The following is a 19,556-nucleotide window of genomic DNA, read 5'->3' on the forward strand; positions in this document are numbered from 1 at the left end:
TGCTTGAGAGGAAGCACACAAATTCGTGAAGTGGCTCTTGAAAGTTAAGTCTTCCAGAATGAAGGTGGGATAGGCCAGAGCTGAAAGGACCAGCGCTCCTGTCTATGGAAACCTTACCTTCAGTGCCATTGTTTTTTGCTTCTAACCACAGCCTAAAGCCACGGATCTGCCCTAACTTGGGTTTGCTCAACACTGGCTGATGAACCTGAAGACAAGGAGGGGCCCGAGGTAGTTAAGTTCCTTTTATGGTCTTTTTATCTGAGGAGGCGGCCTCTTGTCCCTCAGCGACCTTAGCCCTTAGAGATCTTTGAAACAACTTTTTGGTTTCTTCTGTAAGAAACTCTAATGTGGGTAGATAATTCCAGAACAACAGACAGTTCCAGAGCTATTCTCCACTTGATTTTGAAATTCACTGTGTGCGTTTTTGACTTCTAAAGGATAGCTTCGGGGTGTTACACACAAGTAATGAATCATGGAACTTTATATCAAAAACTAGGGATGTACTGTATGATGACTAACATAATATAATAAAAAAACAAAACAAAACAAAAACAACGGATAGCTTCGTGTTCCCAGTTATATTTGTCCAAGCAGGACAAAATTAAAATAACTAAGCAACATGACCCAGTAATTCTACTCTTAGGTATATCCCCCTCCCAAACTGAAAATAGATATCCACACAAGTACTTGCACAAGAATGCTTGCACATGAACGTTCATGGCAGCATTGTTCACAGTAGCCAAAATGTGGAAACAACCCAAATGTTCATTAGCTAATGACTGGATACTCAAAATGTGGCCTGTCCACACAGTGGAATAGTATTCAGCCATAAAAAGGAGTGAAGTACTGATTGATGCTATGACATGAATGAACCTTGAAAATATGGTGCTAAGTGAAAAAGCGAGTCACAAAAGGTCACAGAAGTGTATGATTCCATAGATATGATATGATATGTGCAGAATAGGCAAATCCATAGAAAGAGATTAGTGGTTGCCAGGGGCCTGGAGGGAGGGGACTGACTGCTAACGGGCACGGGGTTTCTTTTTGAGGGGGTGAAAATTTTCTGGAACTAGGTAGAGGCAATAGTCGCATAGCATTGCACATACTAAATGCCACTGAATTGGGGATTTTTAAATAGTTAATTTTATGTTAGGAAAATTTCATCTCAATTTTTAAAAATGCAAAGGACAAAACAAAAAAACCCCAACAACAACAACAAACCTGTGCATTCCCTGGACACAGCTTATCTACCACTTGGTGGCTTGGAGCCGGGATTCCCTGCACGTACAGGACTGGGAGGGAGCTGGCATGGTGGGAGGCATCTGCATGTCGTGCATGAACGTGAGTCAGGAAAGGCCCTGTTTAGGAGCAGTGGGATGAATTGGCCTTTGAGGTGATGAGGAAATCTCCACCCCCACCTCTCGCTTCAAGTCTTGTTTTGGATTGAGAGTCACGGGAAAGAGTCTGAGGTCCTGCTGACCACACAGCATTGAGGAGTTGGAAGAATCTATAAGCATTCTTGGTCTGTGGCCTGACACAGCCTGGGAGGGTGGAGGATGTGGGAGGGATTGTTGAAACATGTTCTTGTTGTTTCTTGAATCAAAACTTTCCTAGGGTTCTGAAGACCCCTAGGGCTACTTCTTTGTGCCTAAGTAAAGAGATGTCGGGTTGTGTCCCCTTAGACCTGTTCTTTGGCATAAGGTGGCTCAGGACCTGGGTGTGACTAAAAGGACATAGTTTAGTATCATTCATATCCCTGGTATCTCCCAGGTATGAGTGGAGAGAAGAAAGGAGCCCATGAGCCATCCTCGCCTGTCTCCTGTCCCCTTGCTTTGTTTTCCCTGGCTAGGGGGTCCTTGGCTGTTTTGAGGACTAGAAGTACAGCCAGACCAGGGTCCCAGGGAGATCAGAAATCTCTGACCCCTAGCCTCCCGAGGGACCTTGACAAGCTTTGGCTCAGTGGATTGTTCCCAGCCCTGATACTGGTTTCTGTGCTTTTTGGTGTTTCTATGGGTGATTGGGAAGTTGGAGGACGAGGAGGAAGATGGATTCCCTGTTTCCCGATGTAACAATTCACCCCCTTCTCTTCCCTACAGTGTTTGAACTGGTCAACCAAGGGTGAGTGTCCCGTTTTCCTGGCAGGGATGATGCCTGAAGCTTCTCAAGCTGCAGAGCTTCTCGAGCGAGGTGGTGCTTAGTTCTGCTGGTGTGAGAGGGTGAAGGCCAGTGTGTCTGGTCTGCTTTTCATGCGTGTGTCGACCTTCCAGGCCTGTGATGGAAGTGCCTACCCTCAAACCACTCTCTGAAGACCAGGCCCGTTTCTACTTCCAGGACCTGATCAAAGGCATAGAGTACTGTAAGTGGGGGCCTGTGGGAGGATTCTCACCCAGGGGTGGTTAGCATCCTTGCTAGCGGATGGCAAGTGGGAAAGTGGAATTTCCCACTGGAGTGCAAGCAGATGGGTGGGAAACAGAATTGTCTGAGATGCAGTCTTGGACAGCTGCTGAAAGCCACGCTCCTGATGAGCAGAAACCCTTCTTTCTGCCACAAAAATTAAGAGCCATAATGATAATGACTGTTTCCCCTAGCACATTCTGTGTGTACCAGGCTCTGTTAGGGGCTGTATTTGCATTGTCTCTTATTCCCAGAAACCCTGAAATGGGGATCCTGTTAACCTCCTGGAACCTTAGTTTTCTCATCTGTAAAATGGGAATAAAGTGTCTCTCACCAGGGTGGAAATCAGCCAGTACTATCATTAGTTCTGACTGACAGGTGTCCTTTCTGTTTCTCGTTAAACATCTTGTCTCTTCCCCTTGCCCATCACATAGGATTGTAGGGAGATTTAAATGGGGAAAATGGGAAACACTTACCACAGGGCTAGGCCCGGAGCTGCTGCCCCTATCCCTGGTATCATTATTGTTGTCACCACACCAGCAAAGAAATGCAGTTGAGTCTTCCAGACTGTAGGGAGACACACCATGTCCTCTCCCATGGGTTGACATCGGGCAGGAACAAGTTAAGCAAGTCCCCAGCCCTACTTTGTGGTCCACACTTCCATTCGACCTGCTCCAGTCATTGTTGGTGTGGTGAATAGGTTGAGTATTGGCATTAGTAAATGAAAATACGTTTGACTGTCACAAGTTGTGAGACTTCTAGCTGGAAGCCAGCCAGGCTCAACAGAAACTCTCCAGGGACCGTTGTCACCCACGACTTAGACTAGAGCAGGTGGTTACTATTATTGTCAGTCCGTGTTTCACTCTTCATTTTTGAAGATGGAGTTAAGTTCCTTAAGCATACTCTTTCCCCCTTATCTTTCAAAGCTAGGGGTGTCCAGTAGGTTTGGGAGGGTAAGTTTGGGAAGGGCCTGGAGGCTGTGCGAGAGCACCAGGGTCCATATCTGTGTTTCTGGGCTCTGGGGGCTAGGCAGAGCTCCTCACATGGTTTTCCTGCCCCCTCTCGCCGCACCCCCAGTACACTACCAGAAGATCATCCACCGGGACATCAAGCCTTCCAACCTGCTGGTGGGAGAAGATGGGCACATCAAGATTGCCGACTTCGGTGTGAGCAACGAGTTCAAGGGCAGCGACGCGCTCCTCTCTAACACCGTGGGCACACCTGCCTTCATGGCGCCAGAGTCGCTCTCGGAGACCCGGAAGATCTTCTCTGGGAAGGTAGGTGTGGACCTGTCCGAGATGCTGAGTTCTGCCTGTGTTAGGGTCCTTTCCGTTGAAGTGGCAACAATCCAACCCAAACTGGCTTCACCAATGAATCCATTGGATCATGATGAAGAGCGGCTTCCGGCTTGGGTAGATACCAGGATTCAAAGAGGAATCCAGTTCCCCATCTTTCAGCTGTTTTCTTGAATCAGTTTCCTGTCCAGGTGGGTGGGTACCCCTAGCAATTCCAGGCTCCTTCCTGTTGGCTTACCAACCTCAGTAGAAGGAGTTCCTCTTTCTGAAGAGCCCTTGCAAAAATCTCGGGGTTGGCCGAGCCTGGGTCATGTGCCCGTCCTTGAACCAATCATTGTGGCTGGGGGAAAGTGACTCTCTCATTGGCCAGGCTTGGGTCATGTGCCTGTTGTTAAACCAATCACTGTGGGTGGAAATGCAGCTCTTATTGGCCAGGCCTGGGTCATGTGTTCATGCGGAGGCCAGGAGCCGAATCAGTCTCTCACCCTCAGTCCGTGGATCTGGAGTCAGGAAGGGGCGGTTCCTCAGACGAAAGCCGGAGGATTTGATTTTTGGCCAGGGAGAAGCAATAGACACTGCTCGCTGCGTACCCTTACACGGAGCTCTCTTTTTCTTGTAGGCTTTGGATGTTTGGGCCATGGGTGTAACGCTGTACTGCTTTGTGTTCGGCCAGGTAACGTGGTGGGGTGTCCTGTCTGCTGGGTGTTGCTGGGCAGCTCTCTGGGATTAATAGTCACCCTTGCAGGGGACAGCGCTTATTCATTGAGTTTGTCATTTTATTGCCACAATTAGACCTGAATGGGAAAAAAAGATGCCTTTCCAAATGTTCATACCGTATAGAATAGTCCTAGCTGTGAAAAATGATCTGTTAACAGAGAAGGATTGGCAGAGGCTCTAGAGGTTGTAAATAGTTGATGGGTTTAGGGCAAGGACAACAGATGTGCTACCTCTCTCCCCACTCCTGCGCCCCAGACAGACATCACAAATCAGTAGCCGCTGGCACCCTTTCTTCCTGAGCCCAGTGTTGCTTTGATGTTCTTCTCAGCAGTGTGTTCCCAGAAGCTGTTGTTTGAGGGAACAGTATTGGAATGGAAGTGAAAATCCATTTGGCATTATTGATCTAGAGAGTGCTCTTGTTTCTTTGTCGTTCTGTTGTTGTTTTTTATTATCGATATTTAGGAACTTCAGTTTTTAACTCTGAAGTTCAGATTAATTGTAAGCAATAAAAGCACGGATTTTTTCTTTTCGTGAACTGGTGTTTTTATGGAGGAAAGCTTAAGACACTGGTCTCGTGGCTTATAATGTCCTCCCCACCAATATTTGATGCAATTTTTGATCATACAGCAAAGTTGAAATAACTACGGGAAAGACCCATGCAGCCACCAGCTGTTTCTGCCATAAACACTTCACCGTATTTGCTTTATCACAAGTCTCTCCGTCTTCAACCTTATTTTTTTTTACACTACTAGAGTAAGTAGCTAACATCTCTACGCTTTCTTCCACATGCTTCAGAATATAGTCATTAGCTAGAGCTCACTGTTTGTGGTTCTTCTTTTTTTTCTTTTGGGGTAAAATTGACATGTAATGAAATGTATAGATCTGAAGTGTACTGGTTAATGAGTTCTGTCAAGTGGATACCCCTGTGCAATCCAAACTCAAATTATTGCTCTTTTTTTTTTTTTTAAGTTTTATTTAGTTATTTGAGAGAGAGAGCTTGAGTATAGGGGTGGGGCACAGAGGGAAAGTAGATTCCCCGCTGATCAGGGAGCCCGATGTGGGGCTCGATCCCAGAACCCTGGGATCATGACCTGAGCCAAAGGCAGACGCGTAAGCAGCTGAGCCACCCAGGCGCCCCGCAAGTTGCTGCTCTTAATGAAAGAATTTTCCTTGGGCAGGAGAGGACCAGGTCACGTTCTGTGACTTTCTCCAATCTTCTGAGCACCCCACATAAAGGTACCTTTTTCCAGCACAGTACCTGAGCTCCTCCCGGCTCAGTTCCACTGAGTGAGAGCACTGATTTGTCACCTGGGAGGTGGTGCGTGAATGGGCTTCCAAGTCAGCCCAATCTGGGCTAAATCCCAGCTTTATACTTCCCAGGACATGTCACCTCTCTGAGTCTCTGTTTTTCTCTTCTGTAAAATGAGAAGAATATTTATGATTTCTTAAGGCTCTGAGAGGATCACCAGAAATAGTTCAAGCATTCATTAATTCAACAGGTATTTATCAAACCCCTGCTTTGCACTGGGGATGTTCCTGGGCACTGGAGAAAGGGCAGGAAGCAAGACAGGCAACAGTCCCTACCCTCTTAGAGCTGATGTTCCCTGGAGGAGCTAAACAGTAAAGGAATACAAACATAACATAATGTCAGGGATAGGCTCTCTGAAGGGAAATCACATGGGAGGGGTCTGCTTTAGACAGGAGCTCAGGAAGGCCTCCCTGAGAAGGTGAGCCTTGATCAGATAACTGAGTGATGGGAGAAAATGAGCCGTGCAGATGTTGGTTGGAAGAACATTCCAGGCAGATGGAACAGCCTCAGTCCAGAGCCTGGCCCAGCTTTAGCCCTCACGAATTACTGCTGTTGCTCCTACATCTTACGTATTGTTCTTGGTGTTATGATTGTTCACCCAGCAGGTGGGTGAAGAGGAGTCTTTGCTTTTGTATAGGTAGGTAAATTAAAGCACAGCTACAGAAGAAAGCCACAGTGTGGTTGGGAAGGGCTCTAGCCCTTCTAGGAGGACATCCTTGGTTCTTCTAGACTGGTGGGCTGGGAACTCCTGCCTCGCTAGATTGGGCTCCCAGGGATTTATTCCTCTGCTGTTATCCATGTGGTGTGACACTAGCAGAGGACAGCCCTTGCAGGACTGGTGTGGCAGCCATTGACGGCCACTCTGTCCCCGGCCTCTCTTCACAGTGCCCGTTCATGGACGAGCGGATCATGTGTTTACACAGTAAGATCAAGAGTCAGGCCCTGGAATTTCCAGATCAGTGAGTATTGCCTATCTGTCCCAAATCACCTTCCTCTCCAAGCACTTGGTGGTCCTGTGTGTGTTTCCCACTGTTGATGTGTCTTCCACCCCCAGGCCTGACATAGGTGAGGACTTGAAGGACCTCATCACCCGTATGTTGGACAAGAACCCGGAATCAAGGATCGTTGTGCCGGAAATCAAGGTACCTGGGGGCCACAGCTCTGCCATGGGGTGTGCACCACAGGCCAGGCCTGTGTCCTCTGCTTGGAATTGTTTGGCTCAACCCTGCCTCGGCCAGGCCCCATGCCCCTCTGTCCACAGCGCTGCGCTCTCCTTGGCACCGTTACCCTCCCATGCCCTGGGGCTCTGCGCTGCTGGGGACTGGTGGTGATGGTGGTGGGGAGGAGGATTTGGACTTGTGTTAATTGTGATTGTGGAAGTGGGATCTGTCGCCACTGGGGCAGCTAGTGCTCTCTCCAATTGGCTTGGGCTGATAGCGTCCGTCCTTCCTGGACCAGACCAGACTGGGGTCTCTGTGTACTCCACACCCTGGCTGCTGAAGTCCCGGATCCTTTCCTTGACCCTGCCCATCCCTTTGAGAAATCTCAATGGGGTGGGAGGAAATTAGTTAGCAGTTTGACTCCCTCTCCCCGGCCTGCTGAATTCCATCCTTTTGCAGAAAGTCCTGTTAGGAGAGATCCCTGTGCATCCCCTACACCCTGACCAATGCCACATACACATATCTGACTCTTTAAGAAATCTAGAGGTTTGCTTCAGGAACTTCTAGGCATCTAGCTAACTAGCATTTGAGAAGAGGGAGGCCAGATGGTTACAGGTAAGGACTTGGACCCGAGGGGTGTTAGTGGGGTGGGGCAGATCCCTGCCTGGGTCCTCTCCTGTCTATGTCCTTCTAACTGGTCTCACTGTGACTCCCCAAGCTTCTCTTTCCCCTTCTGTGAAATGGGGAGGGTCTGCTTGCTCTGAGCAGAGCCTTCCGGGGGCATCAGGCAAAGTTGCTCAGGGGTGATGGGTGTTCCTTGGGCAACCATACAAGGCAGATGCCAAATTCTGGTCACTTCTGCCAAGACCTGGGCTGGATGGAGAATGCGGTCTGGTGCACATCCCTGCCTGGTGGCTCCTTCCCATTCTCTGTCTCTCTGTCTTCTCCACGTTTCGTTGCATCTCCCTCACCCCCCCACCCACCCCTCTGCCTGGCTTGCCAGCTCTCTTGCATGCCTGACCTCAGGCCATTACCTCTGCCCTCCCGCATTCCCTCTCTGGCTCCGCTCACTGGTAGGGCCTCGGTGTTGCTCTCCGGCCTCTGGGAGCCAGTCGCCTGCCCCTCACCCCTCCTATCATTCGTTGAAGCTGCACCCCTGGGTCACGAGGCACGGGGCGGAGCCGTTGCCATCGGAGGACGAGAACTGCACGCTGGTCGAGGTGACCGAAGAGGAGGTCGAGAATTCGGTCAAACACATTCCCAGCCTGGCAACCGTGGTAAGGCGGGATGAACCAGTGACCGAGAATAGGGACAGCCTGAGGCAGGCCGGCGAGGACAGGCCGGGGCACAGGCGGGCAGCTAAGAAGCAGACATTGGGCCCAAGAGTCAGGGAATGGTTGGGTCTGTCCCTGACTCACAGCCACCAGGCTCTGAGCTTTGGTCACACATCAGGAATGTGTGCAGGAGGCCCCTGCATCTTGAGGCTTTAGTTCCGTCTACAGTCAGATTCTGTGTGACTAAAGGGAGGGGTAGCTCCTCTCCAAAGATCCTACTGCTCTTTCTGGAATTCCTGCTTCCAGAGCGTGGCAGGGGGAGGAGAAGGACCAGGGCAGGTGCCCGGGGTGGGAGCTGGAGCTGAGGTCTCTAAGATGGAATTCCCACCTGTCTGGATCTTTGGTCTCCAGAGTGGATGGCTTAGCTTGTCTCACATCTGCCTTGTGGGCAGCTCGGAGGGCTAGGGGCGGGGGCTCCCAGTTCATGTGCTTTTATGGCCTTACGTTTGGGTCCTGACCCAGGAAAAAGGATCCAGAATGTGGAGTCCTCAGACTTAACCTCGGAGACTCTGGGAATCACTTACTTGCCAGTCGCCTGCCCAGGAGGACATCTGGCTCCAGGAGGGAGACTAGGACTCAAGGGCCTGGGGTCCAAGCAGCAGTCCCAGGGCCAGAATCCAGCTGGCCACCCCACTAAGGCCACCACGAAAGCCCTGGGGTGTGTTTGGCTAGCTCTGCCTCCAGCAGGCAGGCAGGGCCCTGGGCTCGGGAAGGAAGTGGTGAGACTGCACAAAGACAGTGTCTGGCCTCAAGTGACTGCCCCTTCAGGAGCCCAAATACTGGCTCCTTCTCTCCCAGCTTTGCACTTCTCCCTCCTGCTTCCCCACACACTTTCTCTCTCTTTCTTCCAAAACCTGAGCCCCTGGGATGGGGCATCCATTCACATCTTCCTTCTCCTCCCCCACTTGGGGCCTATGCATGACCTTCACTGTTAAAACTCACCCACACTCACTCACTCTTTCTCATCCACACCCTGCACCCATGTCCCACACCCACGTGGGGGAGGCAGCTGGTGTCGGACCCAGGCGCCCACTACGGGTTATTCTCTGCCAGGCTCAGGATGTTCTTAGGAGAAGGTCTCTGATCCTAGAGATCTGGGAGCAGGGGTTACAGTGATGAGTAAAACCAACATGGTGTGCCTGCCGTCTTGGAGAGGTGGATGCTGGGCAAACAACGAGCGAAACAGAGGGCCTGCAAGGTGTACCCCTAAGGGGGGCCGTGGATCCCTAAGAGGGGCATGTGGCCAAGGTGATAGGTTGGAGAAGGCCTCCTGGAAGAAGCGGATATATACTGAGTGGATGGATGGCAGAGTGTTTATTGGGCCGAGGCGGTATTGGGCAGAGGGGAGAGCAAACATGATCCTCTGCTGGGAGGAAGCTCAGCCCACAAGAAGCTTCGAGAAAGCCAGGGCCACTGAAGCAGGGCAAGGAACGGGGGGGGGGATAGTGACATGAGTCTGGGCAGGAGGTGGGGCCAGACCACCGAAGACAGGAGGCCACAGCAGAGATTTAAGTCTTGGCCCCGGGAGGTGTGGGGAGCCTCTGCACGGTTTGAGTCAGAAGAGTAGCACCACAGAGTTGGCCTTGGAAAGACCCCACATGGAGAATGCAGTGTGGGCACCAGGGGGGACGTGGGCGCAACTGCAGCCATCCGAGCGCGGGGGCTGGAGTGGGGAGGTCCAGGTCCCCTCCTGGCACCCAGTGTGTGCCAGGCACAAGGTTACAGAGATGAGAAGGGTTCCTGGCCTCATAAGAAAGATGGAGTGGAAAAAAATCACCGTCCTGTGCCATCACACAGTGACAGGCTTCAAGAGGAACAAGAGCGGAGGCTTCACAAGAAGGAGCTTCTGCTGGGTCCTGAGGGCCAGGGAGGGACAGGGCAGGTGGTCTTGCCGGGTGAGTGGCAGGGACAGGCGGTGGGTGGCGAATCACGCCCACAGAGGCACGGAGGAGGAAAGGGCTGGTGTGTACCAGGGACCACAGAACACCAGCCCTGGCCAGGGAGGGACGGTGAGTGCTTGCCGGGGGGTCTAAGTCAGTGTTTTTCTTTTTTTAATGACATAGAATTCGTGTATCATAAAAACTACCCATTTTAAAGTGAACAATACAGTGGCATTTATTACATTTATAATATTGTGCAACCATCACCTCTGTGATTCTGAAACATGTCCATCCTCCCCCCGCAAGAAGCCCTGTACCCGTTAACAGGTTCCTCCCGCCCTAGCCCCTCACGACCCCTGGTTGGTTTTCTGTGTCTCTGGATTTGCCTCTCCTGGGCATTTCACATCAGTGCGATCCTGCAGGATGTGCTCTCCTGTGTCTGACTTCTTTTCATTGGCGTCGTGTTTTTGAGATTCACCCATGTTGTAGCATGCCATTCCTTTTCATGGCTGAAAATACGCTATTGTATGGCTAGGCCACATTTTGTTTATCCATTTTTCAGATGATAGGACCCTGAGATCATGACCTGAGCCGAAGGTAGACGTTTAACCGACTGAGCCACCCAGGCACCACCATCTGTGGTTTTTTTTTTTTAAATACTTAGATTTCTTCTTAGTAGCACACACACAAAACAATTCAGAAGCTCCACCAACACACAAAACAGCTTAAGGGGCACCTTACTCAGCTTGAGGGCGTGGGGGCCAGTGCCTTTCAAGGTGGGGTCTTTTCCTTGAAAATTCCTTCAGAGGATACAGCAGCCAAAATATCACCAAAAATAACTCATTCAGTCCTTTGCTCCAGAATCGTCTTTGGCCCTCTGGCCAGCAGCAGGATAAGTTCCAAAGTCCTGTGCGTGAAAGATACAAGTCAGGGAGTGAGGGAATCAGATCTGGGCTTTGGAGAGGGTGGGTCAGATCAGTAGGGGTGAGGCAGAAGACTGGGAGGCAGAGGAAGGAAGCTGAGGGGCCACAGGATGGGGGAGGGAATAGTACCCTTGCCCAAGGGATCCACTCCTCAGGCAGGTGTCTGCCAACCATGCTGGGGACCCTGTCCCCAGTGTTAGACTGGGGGAGGGGGCACACGAGCAAGTTGCCACCACTGGAGGTGGACCAGCTGGCCCCCAGCGCCTCTGACTGGGACGGACCTTTGGGACCTCTCAGCCCCCTCTCCCTCACACCACAGCAGCCTGTGGGCTGGCCACCCCCCCGTGTCCTGGGATGTTTCCTCAGCTCCTTACACCTGGTCTGGTGTTTCCCATCCTCCACTAAAATGCGGCACCCTCGTGTGGTGTGACCACGGTAGCAGACAGTCTGGCACTTCCTCAGAACGTTGAACGTGGTCGCCATGTGATCCAAGAATTCCACTCCCGGGTATAGACCCAAGAGATATGAAAACATTTTGTGTGGAAAACATGTCCACACATAAAACATGTGCTACACATGTTCATAGCAGCAGCATTCATAATAGCCAAAAAGTGGAAACAGCCCACATGTTCACGAGTGCAGGAACGGATAAACAAAATGTGGCATATCCGTACAAAGGGCTATTATTTGGCCATGGAGAGGAAGGAAGCGCTGACACCTGCTGTAGCCGTAGGAGCCTTGAGAACATGGTGCTCAGTGCAGGGAGCCAGACACAGGAGGCCTCATACTGTGTGATTCCGTTTATATGAAATGTCCACAATAGCTGAATCCACAGAAACAGAACACAAATCGGTGATTGCCAGGGCCTGGGAGGAGGGGAAATGGGGTGTGAGTACTGGGTTTCTTTTTGGGGTGATGGAAATATTCTGAAGTTAGATAGTGGTGATGTGAATGTACTAGAAACCATTGAACTGTACACTTGAAGATGGTGAATGTTCTCTTGTGGGACTTATATTTCAACTTAAAAAGAAGTGCAGCCCCTGAATTTGGCCTGGAGAAGAATGGTTGGTTTCTTCTTGGGGTGGTCAGATAGTTTTCACTGAAAATAAAGGCCCATATTTGAAGATGAGACAGGTTGATGGGCTAAGAGGGCAGGTGTAGTGATGGCTTGGGTGAGACAAGTGGTGCCAGGTGTACTGGAGGGACAGCGCTGGCCAGCTCTCCTGGAGCACGGGGTCCCCCCTTGGGGCCCGGGTAGACCAAGACAGGAGAATGTCAGACCAAGGGGTTTGGACCTTATCTTATTGGCAGTCAGGGAGGCATGGATGGTTTTGGATACGGACCAGTCAGATGTGGTAATGGCTTTGGCTTTTGTGTCTTCAGTGGGAGGGATGCTGCCCAGGATCTCTCAAAGGCCTGTCACCAGCCACAAGCCGTGGGGGCGGCAGGGGGCTGGAAGAGAAAGGAAGAGGGAGATGGCACTTGTAGACTGATGCAGGGGAGGATGTTGCCGGGAGCCTCCCCCAGGGGGCCCAGCTTCCTCTTCTGTCCTTCAGATCCTGGTGAAGACCATGATACGGAAACGCTCCTTCGGGAACCCGTTTGAGGGCAGCCGGCGGGAGGAGCGCTCATTGTCAGCGCCTGGAAACCTGCTCACGTGAGTGTCCACCTGCCTTCCTCTGGGGTGGGGAGCTAGAGGCTGAACACAGGGCAGCCCTGCCCAGCGCACTCTGCCCGGGCCAATCCCTGGTGAAGCATCTGGAACCACTCAGACCAGGTCTCCCAGGCTCAGTAGGGCAATCGGAGCAGCTGCCTTTGGTTTCGCCCCTCCCCGGGCTCAGCCCACCTCCTTTTGTGTTCAGCTAACCCATGCTGGAGTTTTACCTTTCTCAGGGAGACTTGCACTTTAACTGGGGGACCTCTTGACAGTCAGAAAGTATTTTTGTGTCCCAGAAGCATACGTGCTTGATGGTGGGATTATCAGCCTTGTGATGGATGAGCAAGGCCTGTCTCACCCACGTGACCCTATGTGTCACAGCAGAGGTGCCCTGCTCAAAATCCCCCTGACAACAGCTCTGTGAAGCTGGTGCTGGGGGTCTGAGTGTCTCTGGGGTGGGGGACAGGCATCTCATAGATCCCAAGCGTCCCTTCTCACTTCCCTTTTCCCTCCCCTCTGGCCATTCCAGCAAAAAACCAACCAGGGAGTGTGAACCCCTGTCCGAGCCCAAGGTAATGCCTGCCTGCCTGCGCTGTAGCCTCTGCCGGAGCCTGGGGGCGGGGGCAGCTGCAGAGCACGGGGCATCCCCACCCGGGCGGAGGTTCCTCCCAGCCTGGGCTGCTGTGCCCAGGCTCCCCTCGGGCCTCTGGAACTAGGATAAAACAAGGGTCATCCAGGGGCTTGGACCCGATGGCGGGTCATGCATGTGGGCTGGGGCTGCGGGTGCATGGCGCTCCACCTGGAATGCCTGTGAATTCACCCAGGTCTCATGACCCAGTCTGGTACCCACATATGCTCAGGGCACGTCAGCATGTCACAGTGTCCTGTGGCTGCCCCTGTCCTGGGTCCATGTGGTCAGAGCATAGATCAGGCATGCAGTGTTCTGGGGCTCTCCAGCATCCAACCCTTTCTTCTCTGATGGGTGAAGACCTAGAAAATAAGTTCCCTTCCAGCGTGCTGCAAATTAGTGTAAGAGTCTTCTGTCCCCAGGGTGGATCTGAACTTTTTTCCTTTGGCCATCCCTCTTCTCAACACATAGCCTTGTCAGCATTACCAGCATCTCCCAGGACAGATGGGAATTTTTGTCCCTGTGGACTAAGATGATAAACCCTTCGCACCCCTGCCGCCTCTCATCCCCCTATGCCTATGGCAAGATAGAAATTCTAGGATTCCTTCCATTGGGCTCAACTCACTACCTCATCCTCAACTGGGAGCTCCAGGCAGTCATTCCTATGTATTTTTTAGTGTTTTTTTTTAATATTTAACATTTTTTAATTGGAAAGCCATTTCTATGTTTTAAGAGCAGCTTTATTGAAGTATAATTCACATATTATACGTTTCACCCATTTGGAGGGTATGATTCAATGGTTTTTAATATCTTCACAGACTTGTACAATTAAGACCACAATCAATTTTAGAACATTTTTGTTAGCCCCAGAAGAAACCCCATACCCTCAGCTATCACCACCAACTCCCCATTCCCAGCTTCCACTAATGTACCGTCAGTCTCTGTAGAGTTGCCTACCCTAGACACATCATACCAGTGGAACCGTACAACGTGTGAGCTTTTGTGACTGGCTTCTCTCACTCAGCATCATGTTCCGGGGTTCATACACGGTGTTGCAGATGTCAACGTTTCTTTCCTTTTTCTGGCCAGATTATATTTCATTGTATGGGTAGACCACATTTTATTCCTCCATTCCTTAGGGGAAAGACATTGTTTCCACTTTGGCTGTCATGAATGCCTGTTGCTACGAACAGGCAGACATTTCTGTGTGTCGGGAGTTGATTTGTGAGATGAAGTGGCGCCCATGGCGCGGGAGTCAGGGGCCCGTACAGTCCTGTAGCGGACAGTTCAGGATCAGGGAAAGTGGCAGTGAGCAATCAGCCGGTTGTCGGCAGCCGGAGAAGGCCGCCTCCTCTCTGCCAGGTAGTTCCCTAGTTCTCTGCCGCCTGCTCTTTGAGCCTCCCAGGGTGACAGGGAGTGGAAGCCTAATGGGCTGGCGTTTTTCTTCTCAATCTCAGGTGTTAGGGTTTGCCTCCTGTCTGTGTGCAAGTCTATCATCTGTTCCTTATTTTCAGTGAGCCCCAAAATCGCAAGATACCAAGAGATTGGCCCAAAAGGCTTTACTACCCCTTTATTCCCTCACCGCAGTCCCAGCAAGACCTGGAGATCAGCTGCTCTTGCTCTCAGGCTGCTGGTGGGATGCTTGATTGTCCCAATGACCCAGCACTCTGGAGTTCCGAAGACTTATTCAGGTGTTGGAGGCCTCGGGCCTGTCTGCAACAACACCCAGCTGGTACAAGCGGGCACTTCTAGGGCAGAAATTGACCAGATTTGACATCGAGTTACAGCTCTCCTCCCTGGGACATTTGACCCCCTCGTTTTTGGCAGAAACATTAAAGCCAGTGAGCCTGCTCTTGGAACAGAGAGGGATTTCTTCCTAGGAGTGTACAGACATCATACTTTCTTTTCCCTTGTGCCGGGACAGAGTTTCCCTCCCGGCCAGGAACGCACAGCAGACATTAGTTTGGTGTGGCAAGTCCAGTGGCTTCTCTTAGAAGGGGCCATTGTTGCTGGATGGCAGCAAGGCATTTGGGCTTCTTCTCAGGGATTTTCCTTCCCAGCTCCCCAGTTCAGCCTGTGTCTGTCCCCCCAGGCAGGTCTAGTAGCTGGGGGCACTTCAGGATATGACCTCTCAGGGACACGAGGACACCTTTCCTCCCACTTCATTGGTCTCTTCTGCTCTGATCACTCCCATCGCCAAGAGGAGAGCCCTTCTCTCCATCCAAGGTGTCCTGTGGGCCTGTGTGCTGGGGGCATTCCTCTTGACCACCATTTCCAAAAGGTTGGCTCTGTGCGTGATCAGACCGAGGTGGTCCTGCTTGCTGTCCCCAGGAAGCTCACCTTCAGGTGACTGAAGAATCTTCAACCTTAGCCTGAAGAAGGAAGCTTGGGGTTGGGGGCGGGGAGACACATCAGGAACCTAAAAACCTCCGGCAACAGGCCCCCATGCTGGCTGCACACCACTCACGTGGGATGATTTTAGGTGTTCCACAGATAGGTTTGCATCTATTTTTGTAGTTCCTTTCTATTTTTGGCAAATGATGATGCTTTTCCATTTACAGAGGGGGATGCAAAGTCTTCTTTGATACTCATATAGGCAAGAAAAGCGAAGTGAGTGACGTTCCAGGTGGTGTGGGAACGCGGGAGGCGCCGGTTCACGCGGTGGCAGCCTTGCCTTAACGCGGGTTTTCTGTTCGGTGATCAGGAAGCAAGGCAGCGAAGACAGCCTCCGGGGCCCCGACCCGCCCCCCGTGGGGGAGGAGGAAGTGCTCTTGTGAAAGGCGGTCCCCGCGCGGAGAGTTGGGGGGCCCCGGCCCCCGGCTCCCGCGCTCGCATGCATCCTCTGCGGCCCGACGAGGCGATGGAGTAACTGCCCGGACGCGCGACCTCGCATGCAGGCTGCACCCTGCGTTTCCATAGCAGCATGTCCTACGGAAACCCAGCACGTGTGTAGAGCCTTGACTGTCATCTCTGGTGTCTTTTGTTTTGTTTTTTTTCTTCCTTTGTTGTTTTAAAGGGGACAAAAAAAAAAAGACTTGACTCCATGACATCGACCTTGGCCGCTGGCTGGCTGAACGGGCAGGTGTGAGGAGTTGCAGACCCAAAGCCACATGCATTTTGGGACAATTGCTTTTTAAAACGTTTTTATGCCAAAAATCCTTCATTGTGAACTCAGAACCATGTCAGATATACCAAGTGAATGTGTGTGGGGTTTGAAAATCATGAAAAACTGGCAGAAAACTCTGGCGGTGTGGGTGAGACCACAGAGTTAGTTGCTGTGTTCGAAAGGGAGAAGAGGGGGTGTGACTCTTCCTGCAAATCCCGAAAGCCCCAAACTCCAAGCCGTGGCACCTTCCAGGACTGTGGACTCATGGGGTTGGGACAGGGCTAGCCCTCAGTTAGCTGCAGGGAGCTTCGATGCACCTTATTTGTAAGAAGAACTTTAAATTTTTTTATGAGTAGAGTTGTAGTCAGGAAAAGGGAAAGGGCTTGAAGCTTAATTGCTTCGCAGAGGGGATTTTGCACCCCTCGAAGGGCATTGTGTGATTGTTTGGGGCGGGGGGGAGGAGAGGTTTCACCTAAAGGACTGATAGCCACTCACAGTGGGTTTCTGAAATATTAACTGAGCTCTGGTCAATCTCTTGTTAAATGACAATAACTTCAGGGTGAAATCCTACACTTCCATGTACATTACATGGCTTATGAGTAAACAAAATAATTTCAATTCTCTAACGAGACTGAACTCTAGAGTAGTTCAGGGATCATTTAGAGCTTCCAGGATACGTTCCACGGCTTCAGGCATGTGAGCGGAGTTAGAGCCAATGAAGTCTGTGCCTATATATTAGCAGCTTGGCCTGTGTGTGACCTGTGTATTCTGGAGACCACCAAGGTTTTGTTTTCTCAAATACTAGCTGATTGTTGTAGTCAGTGAAACACTTAGTTTCTGGAGGACCTGTGAGGAAATACTCTGATTCAACCGAAACACAAATGATCATCCTGAAGGGTATAGCTCTGTTAGGATCTACACAAGAACTTTGGGGCACCCTTTTAGAGAAGATCATTGAAACCCAGAGTGGTCCTCAGGGTGCAAGAGGACCAGGGCTTGGCACAGGGCGTTCTGTTTTGTAAGCCAAAAGTCCAGACAGAAAAGGTTTATCTTTTTGGGTTCCAACTCCTGCTGAGATTTCTCACTGCAGTCCCCGCGTGACTTCTTCCAGAGCCACACACGGCTGAATGTGAAGTTCAAGGGGGAGGAAAACAGGAAGGCCTTTGCCCTGGGAGATTCCCAGTGCTTTGTGGACTCTGGCTTGGGGGAAATAGTTTTGGTAACTGGGCTCAGAGGACATGCTTTCCTGTAGTTTCTGTCTGATCATTGCTGGTAGGAGGACTTTTTGCAGAGACACAGGGGAGCAAGGCCTCGTGCCCCTGCTGCCCAGCGCATTCATAGAACCTGGGTGTTCTTGGCATCCACAGACCTTCGTAAGCTCTTGACTGTCATTTAGCCAGACTTTTCTTGCTATCTTATAAACAGTATAGAATTAGGGAATGCTGGTTTCCAAGAGCAAAGGACAACCGTCGGATGAAGGGTTGTCTGGCCTGCTTGCTTTCTTTTTGTAACCTGGTACTTCCCCTTGCGTTCCTGCACTTGTCTGTATTTATGGACCACCCCTTCTGGGAGCAGATGGGGTCTGGTTAGTTTGCAATAAGCACCTTGCAGTAGTTCGAGTTAACCTGTCCTTAGTCCCAGCCTGTCTGTGTGAACTCTAGCCTGGACGAGTGGCTCGCCCGGGGCGGGCGGGCAGCGCGCGGAGCTCCTACAGAACCTGTTTACACAGCCACATCGGGCAAAACCATTTCTTCTACCACAGAACTCCCCATGGAAGATTTCATACGTGGAACGCTGGCTGTTCATGCGGGTGCGGTCATAACTTTATTTTTTTCCCCAAAGAAACACCAAAGAAAGCTGTGTGAAGGAACCGCTCCCCGCAGAAAGTATAAGCAGAGGGCTGTACCGTAAATCCATAGGGTTCCCATTCTCTTGGAACACAAACATGGGTTTTTCAGAAGCTGGCTCTGTCAGGCAAGGGGAGAAGCCATCATGGGCAGCTTTTCCAGGTGCGCAAAAAGAATGCCCTATCAGTTTCTTCCATTGCTGGCTCATCTGTGGGACCAATTTGGTGTAAGCAACCTGGGGCCTGCACAAGTTCTTGCCCCATCTTCCTCTGCCCTGCTCCACTTCCCCCATCTCTTCCACAGGCTGACCGGGGGCTCCCAGAAAGCCTTAGCTAGCCCCTTGTTGGCTCTGGGGGCTGGAGAGGCCATCTCCCCAGGAGTCTGGCCTTTCCCGAGAGTTAGGGCTCCCATCCTTAAAGCCTTTCCGGAACAAGGAGGCAAATACCCGAGTATTTAGATGCCTGGGCTCAACCTTTTGCTCTCACTCATCTTCCAAGGGGGAGCTTTGCATTGCTGGGGGGGAAGAACCACGACCTCCACTTGCATCCAAGGTGCTAGAGAAGGTTTGAAGGTCGTCAGTTCCCATCCTCTTTGCAGCTTTATGGGCCGAGTTTCGCGGGACTGCTGACTTTTCTATTCTGTGTCTGATTTAATGCCCGATGCTTCTGTTTTATTCCTGATCCTTTCTACTATGCATTTTCCTTTTATCAGGTGTACAAAGTTAAATACTGTGTATTTATCACTTAAAAGTACATGAATTTAAGAAAAATAAGCCTTTGGTGTTTTTCCACAGATGTTTAAGCTTCTCTGTAAACTTGAAATAAACAGCAAAATGGTGCAGAGCCTGGGCCTTTTGGAGATATTTTTGTCGGTCATTGTTTACAGATGTCTATAGGACATCCGTCCTCATGTCTGTTTTTCTTCCTTAGGCTGACTGTGAGATCAGATGCCCAAGTCAGAGCTAATGTATTCAGCATTACATTATTCATGTCAGCGTAACCGTGTCCTAGTATCCCGCTACTAAAAGCGTGGTCCCTGGACCGAGAGCATCAGCATCTCCTGGGAGTAGGTTGGAAATGCAAATTCCCAGGCCCCATTTAAACAAGATTCCCAGGTGACTCATGCTCCCACAGAAGTCTGAAAAGCACTGCTTTAGCAGGCAGGTAATTGCTAGATTCTTCTTTTGAAGACCAATTAGGTGAGCAGCTCTGAGAGCAGTATTAATTACACGTGGAACACATCCTGTGAGCAAGCATGTTGTAGGACACATACCCCACAAGGTAGGTGTTTATTCCATTTTATGGAT

The 19,556-nt window shown here is 50.9% G+C and overlaps 1 protein-coding gene and 1 long non-coding RNA gene across 7 annotated transcripts in view; one reads left to right on the forward strand and one right to left on the reverse strand.

The window, feature by feature from the left end:
* Positions 1-2,985, reverse strand: part of LOC117804567 — a 37,142-nt gene extending 34,157 nt beyond the window's left edge. The window contains exon 1 of the long non-coding RNA XR_004629047.1: positions 2,871-2,985. This is a non-coding gene — a long non-coding RNA (uncharacterized LOC117804567). The remainder of the gene's footprint in view (positions 1-2,870) is intronic.
* CAMKK2 (calcium/calmodulin dependent protein kinase kinase 2) overlaps positions 1-19,092 on the forward strand; it is a 46,171-nt gene extending 27,079 nt beyond the window's left edge. For 3 of the 6 annotated variants that reach the window (XM_034672428.1, XM_034672426.1, XM_034672427.1), the window contains exons 8-17: positions 2,097-2,118; positions 2,268-2,356; positions 3,472-3,671; positions 4,309-4,362; positions 6,601-6,674; positions 6,770-6,857; positions 8,024-8,152; positions 12,569-12,669; positions 13,199-13,241; positions 16,002-19,092. In XM_034672428.1, coding sequence (XP_034528319.1) covers positions 2,097-2,118; positions 2,268-2,356; positions 3,472-3,671; positions 4,309-4,362; positions 6,601-6,674; positions 6,770-6,857; positions 8,024-8,152; positions 12,569-12,669; positions 13,199-13,241; positions 16,002-16,166 — 965 coding nt within the window. In that variant the 3' untranslated portion in view covers positions 16,167-19,092. The remainder of the gene's footprint in view (positions 1-2,096; positions 2,119-2,267; positions 2,357-3,471; positions 3,672-4,308; positions 4,363-6,600; positions 6,675-6,769; positions 6,858-8,023; positions 8,153-12,568; positions 12,670-13,198; positions 13,242-16,001) is intronic. The other 3 variants (XM_034672430.1, XM_034672429.1, XM_034672431.1) reach the window with 3 other exon arrangements.
* The last annotated feature ends 464 nt before the right edge of the window (positions 19,093-19,556 follow it).

Source organism: Ailuropoda melanoleuca, chromosome 12 (genome assembly GCF_002007445.2).
Source record: "Ailuropoda melanoleuca isolate Jingjing chromosome 12, ASM200744v2, whole genome shotgun sequence".
Lineage (NCBI taxonomy): Eukaryota > Metazoa > Chordata > Mammalia > Carnivora > Ursidae > Ailuropoda > Ailuropoda melanoleuca.